The sequence below is a fragment of the Triturus cristatus genome, chromosome 3_1 (genome assembly GCF_964204655.1).
Source record: "Triturus cristatus chromosome 3_1, aTriCri1.1, whole genome shotgun sequence".
Taxonomy (NCBI): domain Eukaryota; kingdom Metazoa; phylum Chordata; class Amphibia; order Caudata; family Salamandridae; genus Triturus; species Triturus cristatus.
In genome coordinates, this window is record NC_140583.1 from 20,233,737 (window position 1) to 20,249,598 (window position 15,862).

The 15,862-nt window shown below is 52.2% G+C and overlaps 1 protein-coding gene and 1 pseudogene across 4 annotated transcripts in view; both read right to left on the reverse strand.

Annotated features, from left to right (window-relative positions):
- Positions 1-15,862, reverse strand: part of CSTPP1 (centriolar satellite-associated tubulin polyglutamylase complex regulator 1) — a 572,416-nt gene that overhangs the window by 143,418 nt on the left and 413,136 nt on the right. For all 4 annotated transcript variants that reach the window (XM_085646635.1, XM_085646636.1, XM_085646637.1 and 1 more), the window contains one exon: positions 10,532-10,724. In XM_085646635.1, the coding sequence (XP_085502761.1) occupies positions 10,532-10,724 (193 nt within the window). The remainder of the gene's footprint in view (positions 1-10,531; positions 10,725-15,862) is intronic.
- Positions 8,631-8,999, reverse strand: LOC146859618 (multiple coagulation factor deficiency protein 2 homolog pseudogene; annotated as a pseudogene).

Sequence of the window (15,862 nt, forward strand, 5' to 3'; positions counted from 1 at the left end):
TCAAGGTCACTAGCCAGTGACCACGTGGAACCAGGAAGGAACCAGGCGATGTCGTGAAGATTGCAGGTGAAGGTGAAGCTTGTCGCTGCAGCCACGAGGACCAGGGACCGTCGAGGACGACCAGGACCAGGAGGCGAGCTGTCCCACGAAGGCTCTTGCTGTCGGCGGCGTCGAAGTTGGACTAGGACTCACCAAGCCTTGGCAAGCGGAACCCACGAAGAACGGAGGACTTGCTTCTGGTGCAGACCAGGAAGGTCTGGGGTGCTTCTTCTTTGCAGAGAAGCGGGAGCCAGTCTGGAGGAGCCAAACCAGCGCAGAAGATTTCAGGGTGCGTCGTCACAAAGGCCACTAGCCAGCGGGCAAGCAACCGGACAGACGCGGCAAGCAGGAAAATGCAGAAGGGCCCCACGCAGGACTCGTGGAGTGTGGGGGCTGATCTTCGGTGCAGAGGATGCTTGGGGTTGGGGCTTCTCAATCCCCGGTGCACAACTTCGAGGGTGCCTCAGAAGCTGCGCTTGAAGTTACTAGCCACTTTTCCCAGGTAGCCGGTCCCACGTCGCTCGTCGCCTCCACGGATCTCAGCTCTGCTGTGGATGTGGATCAGGGTCGGAGAAGTCTGGAAGTCAAGGCTCTGGTCGGGCTCTGCAGTCGGTTCCTCATAGAACGTGGGCAAAGCAAAGGGTAGTCTCTTGATGGTGCCTGTTTGCACAGGGTAGCCACTCCTTGGCCACAAGGGAGATTCTTCAGTCTTCTTCTTTCGTCGAATGTCGAAGGTCCAGAGTTTCTGTTCAAGTTTGCAGGTTCAGGATAATCTAAAGTCTTGAGGCCCAACTCCCACTCTTATACTAATCTGGGGGGCTGGGATACCTGCTAGGTCACGCCTTATGGGTGGGACCTGGGAGGGGGTGGTTACACCCACTTCCCTTTGTCCAGTTTCGCGCCAGAGCTGGGGCTGGAGTGCCCCAGCGCCGGTTTGAACTGGACTATGCAAGGGACACCTTGTGTGCCCCAGGCATGTCTCATTCCTTTCAGCCCTCCCTGCCCCAATACACTAAGGCCTGTCTGGGGTGGTGCTCGCACCTCCCAAGGCAGGAAACCTATTGTCCAAGCCTCCTGTGCCGGGATCACTCCCAGCAGCAGGAGGTCAGACTTGTGTCGTGGCAGCAGCATCCATTTTGTGATGCTGAGGCTTTGGTCAGAGGCTAACAGTGAAGTATGATTTTAACATGTCTTTCCCTCTAGAAGGGGGGAATAATATCCTCATGTCCAGAAATGGCATGGGGGTATTATTCCACAGTGTTAGACACCTTACACGACATGTTTCAATAAAGCCAAACCATAGTTACCATAACCGTCTAAGATTATAAGGCACTTTAAGAGTATATGGTAGGCTATATCATAGAACAGCTATAAGGACTTGGTTCCGAAAGCTGCAGACAGGCTCAGCTCATGCTAGAGCACCATCTCACATGTTACCAAGCACTCTGCCTCCAGGATTGTTAAGGCCTGCCATAGGAGTGACTGATAGGTACACATGTGTCTATATGTAAGTTAGGTATAGGAATACTACACCTAGGCAAGGGGTGATTACACGACCTTGCCCCAGCTGAGTGATCAGCCAGTTGTGTCAAAATGGAAGGCCAGGCCAGGGGTGGCATAATACATGCTGCAGCCCCTGGTAGGCCTAGGGTACACCCATGCCCTGGGTACCTAGGGTACACTGTACAGGGGCCAATAAGGTGATCCTACCCAAATGGGTTATGTACCTAAAGTACATAGTATTAATTTAGAGAGAGAACAGCAGGGCTGTGGGTCTGATTAGCAGGCCCACAGCCACATCTAAGTCGAAAACCAGTAAAGCAAAAGCAAAAAGTGGGGGTGAACATAGAAAGCAGACCCTACTCTCCTACAACGACAGCATGCGAAACTTCTCTCTGCAAATCCATTTGTTTGCTTGCCGCAAATCCAGAATGGGCCTGAACTCGTTCTTGTCCTTCTTGCGAACCAGGAAGAAACGAGAGTACAGACCTCTTCCCCTTTGAGACAGAGGTGCGTTTTCCACCGCCTTTTTCCGTAACAGGATGTCTGCCTCCGCCTGGAGCTCTCGCAGTTGATACCGCGAGCTTACCGGCGGAATCGCTGGAGGCGGCCTGATGAAACGAAGACTGTATCCATTGCAAACAATATTCAGCACCCACTTGTCCGGAGTAATTTTTCTCCACTCTGCCGGAAAAAATTGAATGCTTCCCCCCACTGGAGTGGGTAACGGTTGCAGGGGAAGTAAATGCTCAGGGCCGCGACCCGGCCGGGCCCTTGGTAGCAGGAGCGGACTGCTGGCCCCCTCTACCCTTCTGGCGTTTCTGGAAGGGTTTACGGAACTGCTGCTGCTGGTTTTGCTGCTGTCCCGAGGCCTGCCCACGCCCTCTGCCCGCAGACCCGAACCGTCTCTGGAAGGGGCGTTTCTTCTTTTCTGGCTTCTCCAACCCGACAGCCGTCAGGGTCTCTGCCTCCGTCTTCATGCGGGTCATCTCGTCGTCCGCATGCTGGCCGAACAGGGTTTCCCCCGAGAAGGGCAGATTGGCCACTCTCTGCTGAGCCTCCGGCTTGAGCGAGGTAAGGCGAAGCCACACGTGCTGTCGTTGGTGGATGCCATGACAGTACCCATGCGCCGCCAGCAGGGACATATCCGCTGCCGCACTGATCACCTGGTTTGATACCAGCATCTCCTCGTGCAAAGTCTCCAAGAAGTCTTCCCTCTTGTCGCGAGGCAGCAGCTCCGCATACTGCTGGAGAGACTCCCACAGGGCACGGTCGTAACGCCCCAACAGAGCCCCGGCACTTGCCGCCTTCATGGTGGTGGCAGCCGTACCACAGACCTTCCTGCCCGCCGAATCCAGCCAGCGGCTTTCCTTGTCGGGCGGAACTGTCGATGAAGGGGTGGTAGCATGCTGCTTCCTCGCCGCCGTCACAATGACTGGATCCGGCTTAGGGTCCGTCCTCAAAAAGGTTGGGTCCGAGTCCGGGGCCCGATACTTCTTCATAAGCCGGGAGGGGGCGGACTTCGTCACTGCCGGTGTGAGGAACAACTCCATAGCGGGCTCCACCAGTCCCGGCACGAGAGGTAGCAGGGGGCGAGACAGGTGCTTCTTGTGCAGCGTCTCGAATATCACGGACATCGTAGGTGTCGGTACCGTCACCGTGATTCCCAACTTGGCTGCACCTCTCAGCAGTACCTCCTGGAAGGAGACCAGATCGTCAACCGGCGACACCCTCGTCCCGGGTGAGTCCGACAGCGTCGGTGAGAAGTCCCTGGCCGATGATCGAGTGCGTGATCTGGATCTGCGCCTCCTGTGGCACCGTCTCGATGTTGACGACGAACGCCCACGGCTCCACGATCTCCCTCTCCGTCCGGAGCGGGAGCGCGATCTTCTTGGCTTCGGTCTGTCCGCCGGACTCGCCGGGCCCGGCGACTGTGGCTTACCCTGGCGCCGCAGTTTAGGCGTTCCCTGCGGCGGCGTCGGATACCTGGGCAACGAGACCGATCGCGCCGGAACCGGTGGTGGGCCCGAAGAGGCAGAATAGCTGGAGGAGGAGGAGGAAGAGGAGGAGGAGGAGGAGGAGGAGGGGGAGGAGGAGGAGGAGTTGGCGGCGGTGGTGGCGTTAGTGGCGGTGGCGGAGGAGGAGGCGGTGTATATACCACCGAGTACCCCGAGCCCGGGGACTCTGTCGAGGGACTCCTGGTGTCCGGGCACCCCATGCGCCTCCTCGACGTCGATGAATCCTTCTTCGACGTTGATCGCCCCTGTGACGGTGATCGCCTCCGTGACGGCGATCGCCTCCTCGATGTCGATCGTCTCCGTGACGTCGATCGCCTCCTCGACGTCGATCGTCTCCGTGACGTCGATCGTCTCCATGACGTCGATCGCCTCCTTGACGTCAATCGCCTCCCTGACGTCGATGCCAAAGTCGTCGATGGCGGCCTGATCAGTTCCCTCGACGTCGAACGTCGACGTCGCTTCTCCCCAGAGCCCTGGGGGGACGGTGAACACACCGTGGTCATACCTCTCGACGCCTTAGTCGACGTCATCGACGCCGGTGGAGAGTGGGGGCGTTTGCCGGTCTTCCTGCCCCTCGGGGAGCCCCCCAGAGGTCTCTGCATGGGCAGAATCAGCCCATCCTGACCCACCTTGTGCCTTCAGCCTTCTGTCCTCCAGGACTTGGAGCCTGATCTTCATTCTTTCCCTCAGGGTCCTGGCTGAGAACGAGTGGCAGATATCACACTCCTCAGGCACATGGGACTGGGGAAGGCAACCTATACACACCTTGTGTGGATCTGACTTAGCCTTCTTCCTGTCGCACTCTGGGCACTTGTCGAACAAGCCAGGCATGTTGACAGCACCAGAACACTAAACACTTGAAAAATTTGACAAAAATCACCAATAAACTCTTGAAAAGGGAGAGCTCAATGCTCCAGGGTCCTGCTAGCAGGAGCCGGAAAAAAGAACTGAAAGTAAAAGGGACCTGCTGTGCATTCTGGGATACTGGAAAAGTTCTGGAAAGTTTTCTTAAAGTCACAGTATCCTGTTCTGAGCCACATAATGGCAGCCTATGGGGCTTGTCTGTCCATTCCTTCCTCTCTATCATTCCAGAGGCTTTTGCTGGTAGAGGCAGGTTTTTCTCTATGGAAAAAGCTGGACAGGCAGTGCTGTTGGTGGTTGCTGGTGGAATTCTTTCTAGTTGAAGTACTGGACAGTGTAGCCTGTGGATATAGGCTGCATTATCTGTCTTTGAAATTCTCTCTTAAGTGTAGATGCAGGTCTGCATGGCTTGACAATTTAAGAGATTATTTTTATTGCTCCGGGGTCCGCGCACATGGGCGGGACTATTCACTAGATTATGACTATAACAGAGATCCCCTACTACAGAAACCGAGCGACCACCATACCTGGAGGTACGAACACGGTACACCCTTAAACAGGTGAATCCGTGGACCTCGGATATCTACTCGGGCTATGCCAGGTGAGCCTGGCTTGTAGGTAGGATTCCCCACAAGGGGCTTGTGTGTGAGGCGTAGGAGCTGGAACAGAAAGCGCTTTGTGGCAGGTAGTGAGACGTAGGAGCTTGAACAGAGAGCGCTTTCTGGCAGGTAGTGAGGCGTAGGAGCTTGAACAGAGAGCGCTTTCTGGCAGGCAGCCAATGTCAAGCTCTTAATGTGGGTTAAGAAGGGCAGGGCCGTTTCTAGGTATTTTGCCGCCCTAGGCGAGAATAGAAAAATGCTGCCCCCTCCCTTTTACTACCATCACTCTCTCCCCCTGTCATCCAGGATAGAAGAATTAATGCATTAGATATTCCCAAACTCATGTTTTTTGCCGCCCTCCCCCTTTTGCCGCCCTAGGCGGCCGCCTAGTCTTGCCTAATGGTAGAACCGGCTGGGAGGATACAAACTAAATGAGCCACCAGTGGTGGCGCCTCCGTTAAGGCGCTGTGATTGGCTACGGTGAGGCTGGGAGAGTGGGTGCTTCCGGCTGCTTAAGGTGAGTGTTTTCTTTTTATTAGGTTTTCTTTTTTTGTCCTCCTCCCCCCCCCCTTCCCCCCCACCCCCTGGGTCCTGTAGCAGCCACTACTGCGAGCCACAGCAGTTTGTACCTCCTGTAGTTTGGAAGGAAGAGTCGTGCTGGCTGCTACAAGAAGCGCGTTCCCATAATCTGGAAGACTCGCGATGAGGGCCGGGACAGCAGCCTCCTGGCGCTCATAGGCAGCCGGCCGGGGGAAGACCGTTTAAAGCATCCGGACTGCGCTGAAACAGGCGACACTGATGGAGGCTGCCTGTTGTTTGATGGATCATTTATTATACACCAGGATACCCAGGATTTTTACGACACGCTTGGGACATGGACCTGGACCTAGTTCTATCGGCCACCAATCACATGACCAGATGCCCTCTGTTCACCTGTCATCCAAGCGGCCACCTTTCCATGGGAGCCGATGAGTCTGAAGTTGGACACCCCAAAGTCCTGCCCAGAAGAAATAATCAATTGCTGCCATCCGCAGGTGATATTAATTTAAAAACGCAGGCTTTAACAATCTCTGCAAGCGGGCCACATAAATATTGACGAGGGTAGGACCCAAGGAGGAGCCACTATCAACAGTCACAGGTCTAGATCTGAACCGATGTATTGAGAGTACTTGGGTCCTGTCGGCCAAAAATCTAAGAACCAGTCCAGGGCCTTCCCAGGGAGGCCCATCTCAGGCGGCCTCCGAATGCGAATGGAATGTGAGACCGCATGGAAGGCAGCTGACCAATCCAGAAATGCCCGCATGGCTGCCGTGCCCTCGTCCAGCAGAACTCTGGCGGAGCCCATCGCTGCCAGCAGAGCGTCTCTGTGCTATGAGAAGCCCTGATGCCCGCTTGTGAAGAGTCCGGTAGGCAGTTGTCCCCCAAATATTTAATAAAGTTGTTTATCAACTAAACCCTTCAAAACTTTCCGAAGAAGAGAAGGAAGTGAAATGGGAAGGGACGACAAAGGCTGAATTCCAACCCTGTGGCAGTTTTGCTGAGTCCAGGGATTCATTCCGTAGATCCGTAGCATAGGGCGTGAGTAAAGCGCACAGGGAGGAGACCCTATAGGAGGCCAGGGATCAAACAGGGAGCCCGAAGAAACCTCCGAGCCCAGCAGGTCTAGCCCCATTTATTGAGACATGGCATCAAAAGATCCGCCGGGCGGCAGCGGGCGATGAACATGAATTCCAGGTAAGCGGATCCTCGGCTCTCACTGTCGACACAGCAGAACCAGTGTGTATCCGGAGGGCTTATCCTCAGAATGGTGAGCGAGCGAGTCACACAACTCTTGTGAGGTCAGAGAATGAATGGAGGTGGGGGAGGGACAAGCAAGGGTAGGGCGATGCAAGAAAGGGATGAATGTCTACGTCAAGGGTAAAAGAAAAGGATGAAAGTCTGAGTCAGTGACACAAGAAGGAATGAGGGGTGGATTGCACATACCTGGGAGAACCTGGGGGTGACAGGAAGGGGTGACTATTGGAGTCGGGGGTACAAGTAGGAATACGGAAATGAAATGCATGTACCGGGGGTGCAAGAAATGTATAGTGTCTGAGTCAAGGGTACAAGGGGTGAGGGATGAAATGCATGCACTGGAGGTCAGGGGTACAACAAGGAATGAGGGGTGGGTGGAGTTATGTAGCTGGGAGTAGTTGGGGGTGGAAGAAAGGGGTGAGTGTCTGAGGCAGGGGTACGAGGAGTGAGGGGTGGAAGGAATGTACCTGGGGGAGGTAGAAAGGGTGAGTGTCTACTTATGTACTGGGGGTGCAAGAATCCATACAGAAGGCATAAAGGGCCTCTTCCTTTTGAATGTTGGTAAGTTCAAGTTCCGGAGCCCTAGTATAAGTTCACTTCTAAACTTATATTCAGGACCAAGGGTCACATGTATGAACCCATGTTGTGTTTGCCAACAGGCCCATTCACAGAACCGGCCCGTTTGCAAACGCAAAAAAGGCTTTTCCAATCTATCAAACTCTATTTTACGATTCGGTAACCTGTTACCGAATCGCAAAATGGGTTTGCGATACGGTATTTGGAAGGGGCGTGTTTAGGGCGCCCCTTCCAAATACCAAATCGCAACGGTATGTATAAATGTTCTGTCAATCAATCATGGGTTTCTTGAGCGCGACTACTCTGCCGTAAGGGTTTGAAGACGCTGTGACCATGAATACGGTCGCAAAACATTCGCATTTTACCACCAACTTCAAGTTGGTGGTGACCCATTAGCGAAAGGTAAGGGGGGGGTGAAAATGTTTTTTAAGAGCCCGCGGACCATTGCCTGCTCTTAAAAAATGGAAAGAAAACTTTTCATTTTTTTTCTTTTAATTGCAACCCGTTTTCCTTTAAGGAAAATGGGCTGCATTTAAAATAAAAATTATTGAAAAGCAATCACGGATATGGTGGTAAGCTGACCCCTCTCTATCAAAAAAGGAAGAAGGGGGACCGGGGAGTCAATTAATGGTCCAGTGTCCATGCTCCCCAAAATTAAATTAACGACAAATAGAGGACACTGTTCCAAAAGTAGGGTCAAAAAAAGATTTATTTAAAAAACCCATAGACCTTCTGCTAAGAAAAAGCAGAAAGAAAAGAGAGTCCTAGGTGAGGCGGGCCCATCACACAGGGGGAAGAACATGTCTTGCCTCTTGTTGCCCTCACACACCCTGAGGGGTGTCATGCTTCATCATCGGGCATGTGCTCCTCGTTGGGCCGGCGCTGCAATTCCCAACGGGTCCCCCGAAGGGTCGCTTTGTCGGAGATTTTTAAGGCATGCCGGATGGTGCATGTGGGTGTGTGGGTCCTATATGAGGGTAACAAAGTGCGTGCATAGTGAATAAAAACTGGCAAGGGGTAACCTATAGATGGTTATTTTGAAGTAGTAACCCTCTTGGCAGAATAAAAACTCTAAATTAGAGTGTAATCCCAAATGGCACATTATGCCTAGGTGTTGCGAAAAGGTCAACATGTTTCGCGCCTCTATTGCCATAAAGGTCATTGGCGCTTCTTCAGGACCAGGATATAAAAAGAATGGTGAAGTGCACGTGATAATTAAAAGGGGATTGAATACCCAGAATTCTCAGCAGGGCGTACCATTGTGCTGCTCCTGACCAGAGACCTCTTTATGCACATGTGAAATAGCAGCTGCAAGTTCCAAACCATCCAACAAATTATTTCCATCCGAATCGTGCCTTTTAAAATAATGAAGTTGAAGCTCTTGGGAAGACATCTCCTGTTCAGGTTTGTCAATTACACCGTCTAGGTGGTCCATAATGTGATCTTTATCCTGAACCATATTTTTGTTGAATCGGGTATTCACGCGATCCCCTTCTAGCACATCAGGATGCACATGTTCTTCAGCCAAAACCAAGAGCCAGAGTGCAGAAACAATACTGCATAGGAAAAGACTCTTATAACTTCTTAAAGCAGCCATTATCTTAATGGACAGTCACTGCACTTCCATCTGCCCCTGAGACTCGCTGCACTTACATCTGCCACTGACACTCGCTGCACTTACATCTGCCCCTGAGACTTGCCTGCATTTACATCTGCCCCTGAGACCCCTGAGACTTGCCTGCATTTACATCTGCCCCTGAGACCCCTGAGACTTGCCTGCATTTACATCTGCCCCTGAGACTTGCCTGCATTTACATCTGCCCCTGAGACTCGCTGCACTTACATCTGCCCCTGACACTCGCTGCACTTACCTCTGCCCCTGACACTCGCCGCACTTACATCTCCCCCTGACACTCACTGCACTTACATCTGCCCCTGAGACTTGCCTGCATTTACATCTGCCCCTGAGACTTGCCTGCTTTTACATCTGCCCCTGAGACTTGCCTGCATTTACATCTGCCCCTGACACTCGCTGCACTTACATCTGCCCCGGACACTCGCTGCACTTACATCTGCCCCTGAGACTCGCTGCACTTACATCTGCCCCTGACACTCGCTGCACTTACATCTGCCCCTGAGACTTGCCTGCATTTACATCTGCCCCTGAGACTTGCCTGCTTTTACATCTGCCCCTGAGACTTGCCTGCATTTACATCTGCCCCTGACACTCGCTGCACTTACATCTGCCCCGGACACTAGCTGCACTTACATCTGCCCCTGAGACTTGCCTGCATTTACATCTGCCCCTGAGACTCGCTGCACTTACATCTGCCCCTGAGACTCGCTGCACTTACATCTGCCCCTGAGGTGCCCCTGAGACTCGCTGCACTTACACCTGCCCCTGAGACTCGCTGCACTTACATCTGCCCCTGAGACTCGCTGCACTTACATCTGCCCTGAGACTCGCTGCACTTACATCTGCCCCTGAGACTCGCTGCACTTACATCTGCCCCTGAGACTTGCCTGCATTTACATCTGCCCCTGAGACTCGCTGCACTTACATCTGCCCCTGAGGTGCCCCTAAGACTCGCTGCACTTACACCTGCCCCTGAGACTCGCTGCACTTACATCTGCCTGAGGCTCGCTGCACTTACATCTGCCCTGAGACTCACTGCACTTACATCTGCCTGAGACTCGCTGCACTTACATCTGCCCCTGAGACTCGCTGCACTTCCATCTGCCCCTGAGACTCGCTGCACTTACATCTGCCCTGAGACTCGCTGCACTTAGACTCGCTGCACTTACATCTGCCCTGAGACTCGCTGCACTTACATCTGCCCTGAGACTCGCTGCACCCCCCGGTGATACGAACCCGCATTGGTGTAAATTCACCTACAGTTTCTCTTTGCTCCTCTGCGCACCAGCCTTGGCCCCCAGGTCTCGCCCCAGGAGGCTCCCCCCTGCATAGGACCCTCGACCCGGGGCACCTCCTTGGGCCGCTGCCACACAAGAGGGCAGATTAATGCAAGCTTTAAGAAGCGCTATTCCAGCAAGTCCCACCGCGACCCCCACAAGGGCAGCTCAGAGAAGCACTACTGCGGTGCCTCTCGGCCGCAAGGCGCTATATCAACGCTACAGTCCTACCTGTGCTTGTAGCGCTCACACAGACTCTCCAGGCTGTGTAGGAAGAGAGCGGCATCGACGCCCTCCGGCGGGCTCCCGTCACTAGGCGCTACACGCTGGCGCGGCTGCCCGGAAGAGGTGGGCACCACCACCGTGTTTGGGTTCTTTCCGGTGAGGAGGTCGTGGTAAACGGCAGCTGCGCTGTCCAGAAACTCTGCAGAGGGGGAGACAAGAGAGAAGGTGGGTGAGGTGCGAATCACGGGCAGACACGTGCAAAGGGAACGGGCACACGTGCAGGGAGTGGCACTGCCCAATGCTGGCACGAGCCAGGCCTGCCAGCCAGGCCCGGTTCTAGAGGGTGGGCCAGGTCCACCCAGGATAGCACCATGGCCTACCCCAGGCCCATGCACAAGCAGGAAACACTTTCTGTTCTTTTTGTTGAATAAATAAAAAATCCCCGGGAGCTGCAGACTTGCGAGCGACGTGTAATTGTGCAGCTTTTAAGGATAATGTCCGGGGTTACTCTAAGTGCCTGGAGAGAGGGGTGCACAGGAGGGCGGCTGCTGTTAATGTGCACGTATAAACTGAAGGGGTACCTGAGACACCCCCACTATGTCGAGACCACAAGCTCCCAGTAATAAAGCGAGAGAATCCGTGTTTTGGCAGAAACAATACAATGAATGTTGCCGTTGCCAGGGAAGTAGGTGAAACGGAGCCTTCGCTCGGGATATAGGTCTTTGAAGGGCCCTCTTAGATTCTCTTTCTCCAGTGACGTTATTCCTACAAGACTTCAAGAAAAGACCCTACACTCTGGGGCACCGGTGACTACATTTATTCTCACCCAACCATTTTTCTCTCGTTTTGTAATAAATAGACTGACATGTCTTCCAGTCAGGGCCGCTGCAGCGATGTCTCCCGCAGCCGCAGCATTGCGCGCGAATTATGGATTCGGCACATTTGCGACATAATCCGTAATCGCTGCATGATTCGCAGATTTTAACAAAAAGCATCATAAGCGGATCAAACGCGACTAAAAACGCAATGACAGGTCGCGGCGCAGCGGAAGCCCCCCCCCCCGCCCCCTCACAAAGGTTTACAAACTGGTCATCTTTTATTTGCTTATTGCTGTCCTTGTGTTTAAACGGGCACTGATGAGATTAAACTTTGCTCCAAGCAGTGTTCACTTGTAATAAATGACAAAATAATAAAGACAAGCATTTGCAATGCAATAGGTCTCGCATTTACGCGAGTTTGAGCTATTGGCATTGTAAATGACAATGCCTTTTATTTATGTTTTGGTTTTTAAAACCTAAAATAAAAGGTATTGTCATTTACAATGCCAATAGCTTAAACTCGCGTAAATGCGAGACCTATTGCATTTCAAATGCTTGTTTAAAATAAAAGGACATACTTTGAAACCTGGAAGAGGGTGAGGGAAGGACTCTATGTGTCAATGCAACTCAAATGGTATCTTGGATGCAGGCTTTGGTAACGCTGTAAGACAAGCTATGCCTCTACCTTGCAAAGTTAAATGACTCCTTCCTCCACTGAGACACTGTGCCGTGACCTTTACACTGCCATGGTGAAAGGCTCACGCTTCGAGGCATCTGTTACGCGGGCTTGGAGGTACTGCTTCCAAAAAACAAAGATGACTGAATCCAGCAAAGCAGGGGTAAAATCGGGAAACGACCCCCCCCCCCTCTTTACTAGACAGGGAAACAGAGAGTGGAGATGTAAGCTCGTACACATCGTAATGCAGCCAGTGAGTTGCTTGTAAGGTACTCACATCTGTGGGGCTCCCAGGCTGCTAGTCCGATTCTGTAGTGAACACAGTACTAGTGACGCTTTTTTGAAATTGAAAGGACATGCTATGAAACCTAGAGGAGGGTGAAGGGAGGACTCTATGTGTGTTACTAAAATAACCAGCGGAGCATAGGTAGTGTGCTATGCTGCTTACGAAAAATGTAAAATATCGAAAAATTAGAATTTGTGAGCCGCGCCGAAGAAAACAAAGATGCGGCCGGGCAAACATCAGAGCAGACCCTTAACCCCTTCCATGCGGGGCTGATTCCCCCGCGGTGCTGACTGCTGCTTGCGCGGGCGTGGTCATGACGGAACGGTTCCGTCATGAGCACAGCTCAACCGACGCTCATGACGGAACCGTTCCGTCATGAGCGTCGAAGGGGTTAAAGGTGAACACAGGGATTCCCAGAGTGAGAGACCGTCTGTGGCGCAGCAGTTAGAGCTGAGAACTTGAGAGCTGGGGATCCTTGTTCGAGCCTCTGCGTCGGCACATCCTGCTAATTATGGACAATCTTTCCCCCTGGTCGCCCTAAATGCACTAATTAACGGTATGTGCGTGTGTGAAAGTAATCGCGATCGCGATCACATCAAAGCGGCCGTGCGGCCCGCGAAAGTGAAAGCAAACGAGTGCTTTCAGGCCTCCAAATGGTGCGCGCGCCCGGCCGACGCACATGCACTGTATTTGGAGGCCTGAAAAGCCACTGTTTGCACTTCCAAAACTCGCTTACTATAAGTCTCGCCAGAGCAGCGCTAAAGCGCTGTCTCAGGCGAGACCTAAAAAGGCATTTGACGTCCAGCGTGATAATCACATCACCACCAAGTTGGACCCTAGGCACAGTCCAGCCAAATTTTTAAAGCCAGAATGAACTTAACCATTCCCAGAGACACCCAGCTTCCAAGGCTGAAACTAGACGGAGGACAGGACAGAGGAAGACATAGGCTTAAAGTAATGAAACTTACTGGTAAGACTAAAACACTCATTCAGCTGAAAACGCTTGACTTTGACGACTGTTAACCAGTGGCAACGTCTGTGATCCATGGCTTGCCTCTACTACCCCTTGCACTATGCACTGTCCTCTCAACCCCCTCTCTCAGGAGTCATGAAGGCAGCAGCGAAAACATAAATAACCCGGATCTCAGTGCCTGAATACTCTCTGTAGCTTCCACTTACTGCAGTTTCTTCAACTCTCAGAAGCACAAGCAGGAAGTGGGATAAGGGAGGGGGTGGCAAATGGTGATAACTTTCGCGGCAGTTTTGATGTTCTCAGTGGCCGCGCGGCTCACTGAGAACATCAAAGCCGCCGCGAAAGTGATCAGCAGGCAGACAAATGGTGCGCGCGCCCGGCGCACATGCACTGTAGTTGGCGGCCTGTTTGCACTTCCAAATCTCGCTTTCTATAGCTCTCGCCAGAGCTATAGAAAGCGAGACAGGTGTGTAGAGAGAGAGAGGTGTGTAGAGAGAGAGAGGTGTGTAGAGAGAGAGGTGTAGAGGTAGACATGGACTGCAGGAGAATTAATTTCCTTGGATGCTGGGAGGCATGGAAGGCATGGCAAAAGCATCCCACTATAAGTGGCAGAACTCCGTTTGCTATTGTCCCCAGTGACTCAGCCATCATGCGTATTCTTTTACTCCTTGAGGCAAGCCTACGTTTTAGCATCTGCGAAATTTTCATTTTGGCTTTTTCCTGAAAATATGAAAGTTTACCTGGCATAAGGGAACGCTTTTTAAGTACTTACAGAGAAAAAAAACTCTGGAAAAATAGCAGCCTGTTCTAGTGAGCACTAATCTAGGGCCACCTGAATGTACTTGCATGTGCGGACCGTTTATTGGATAAAATATGAAAACTCAGCTTCAGACGAAACTCTTAACCAGCACATGCAACATCCACACAGAATAGTAAGGAGCTGTGAACTATGACACGCCACGCCGAGGAGGCCCAGGGTGAAGATGCAACCTTTCTGCGGCCTTCTGGGCCTGTGCGCTGTTATTTTCAGAGGCCACTGGTGAACTTTGTGGAGTAAGACGATCCATTTCATAGCACCAGTCCTAGATAACACCAATATTAGTGTGTGCAGGTTCTTCTCGGGACCGTAAGTCCAAGGTAATATTTACATTGGGTGTTCCATTAAACAAAGACAGCTGTACCCTTCCTCACACGTGGTTAAATATTAGAAAATGCCATACCAGCACCATAAGTGAAGGTGCCCTTTGTAGTCTTCTCTGTACCCTCCCTCGTGAGGCTGACGTCAGCTAGGCACTCTTCAGAGGAAGGCAACTTCACATGCCAGTGCAAAGACACCACACGCTGGGAAGCTCACACCCTGGGGAGTTGAGGAGGGAGGCTATAAACAAAAAGGCATTCGACGTCCAGCGTGATAATCACATCACCACCAAGTTGGACCCTGGGCACAGTCCAGCCAAATTTTTAAAGCCAGAATGAACTTAACCATTCCCAGAGACACCCAGCTTCCAAGGCTGAAACTAGACGGAGGACAGGACAGAGGAAGACATAGGCTTAAAGTAATGAAACTTACTGGTAAGACTAAAACACTCATTCAGCTGAAAACGCTTGACTTTGACGACTGTTAACCAGTGGCAACGTCTGTGATCCATGGCTTGCCTCTACTACCCCTTGCACTATGCACTGTCCTCTCAACCCCCTCTCTCAGGAGTCATGAAGGCAGCAGCGAAAACATAAATAACCCGGATCTCAGTGCCTGAATACTCTCTGTAGCTTCCACTTACTGCAGTTTCTTCAACTCTCAGAAGCACAAGCAGGAAGTGGGATAAGGGAGGGGGTGGCAAATGGTGATAACTTTCGCGGCAGTTTTGATGTTCTCAGTGGCCGCGCGGCTCACTGAGAACATCAAAGCCGCCGCGAAAGTGATCAGCAGGCAGACAAATGGTGCGCGCGCCCGGCGCACATGCACTGTAGTTGGCGGCCTGTTTGCACTTCCAAATCTCGCTTTCTATAGCTCTCGCCAGAGCAGCGCTAAAGCGCTGGCTCAGGCGAGACCTAAAAAACGACCCCACTCTGCGCTGCACGGCGTAGTCAACCCTTAGATATAGTTTGGGCCTCCGGCCGCATGAGTCCGATGGCCTTGATTATAGTGCCACTGGCACCCCTCGGGCTCTAAACTGAGGAGATAGTATACTGGGCTAATGCACTTGCTGTGGAGATCTGTCTACAATCTGTGGCTTCACAAGGTCAATCCTTGCTACTCTACCTTCCATTTCTGGAAGAAAGAAAATGGGACAATGTTGAAATCTGCCTTTTCTACATGACCCCTTCGAATGTTGGCACCTTTTTCAGAAACTCTCTTGCTGGTTGCTGAACTCTGTACACCTTACCCCTGCCAAGCAGGAATAACGTGCCCGTGATCTCCTTTTAAACATGGCTACATTGGCTTATTCCTAATTGACCCATTTAAATTGCCTTTAAATCCCTACTATATTGTCTACAAAGTTCACCTAGGGCTTGAAGTTATGTGTCACTTAAAGTGCACTTGTGGGCTGCAGCACCTATGGTGCAATGCACGACGTGGGCC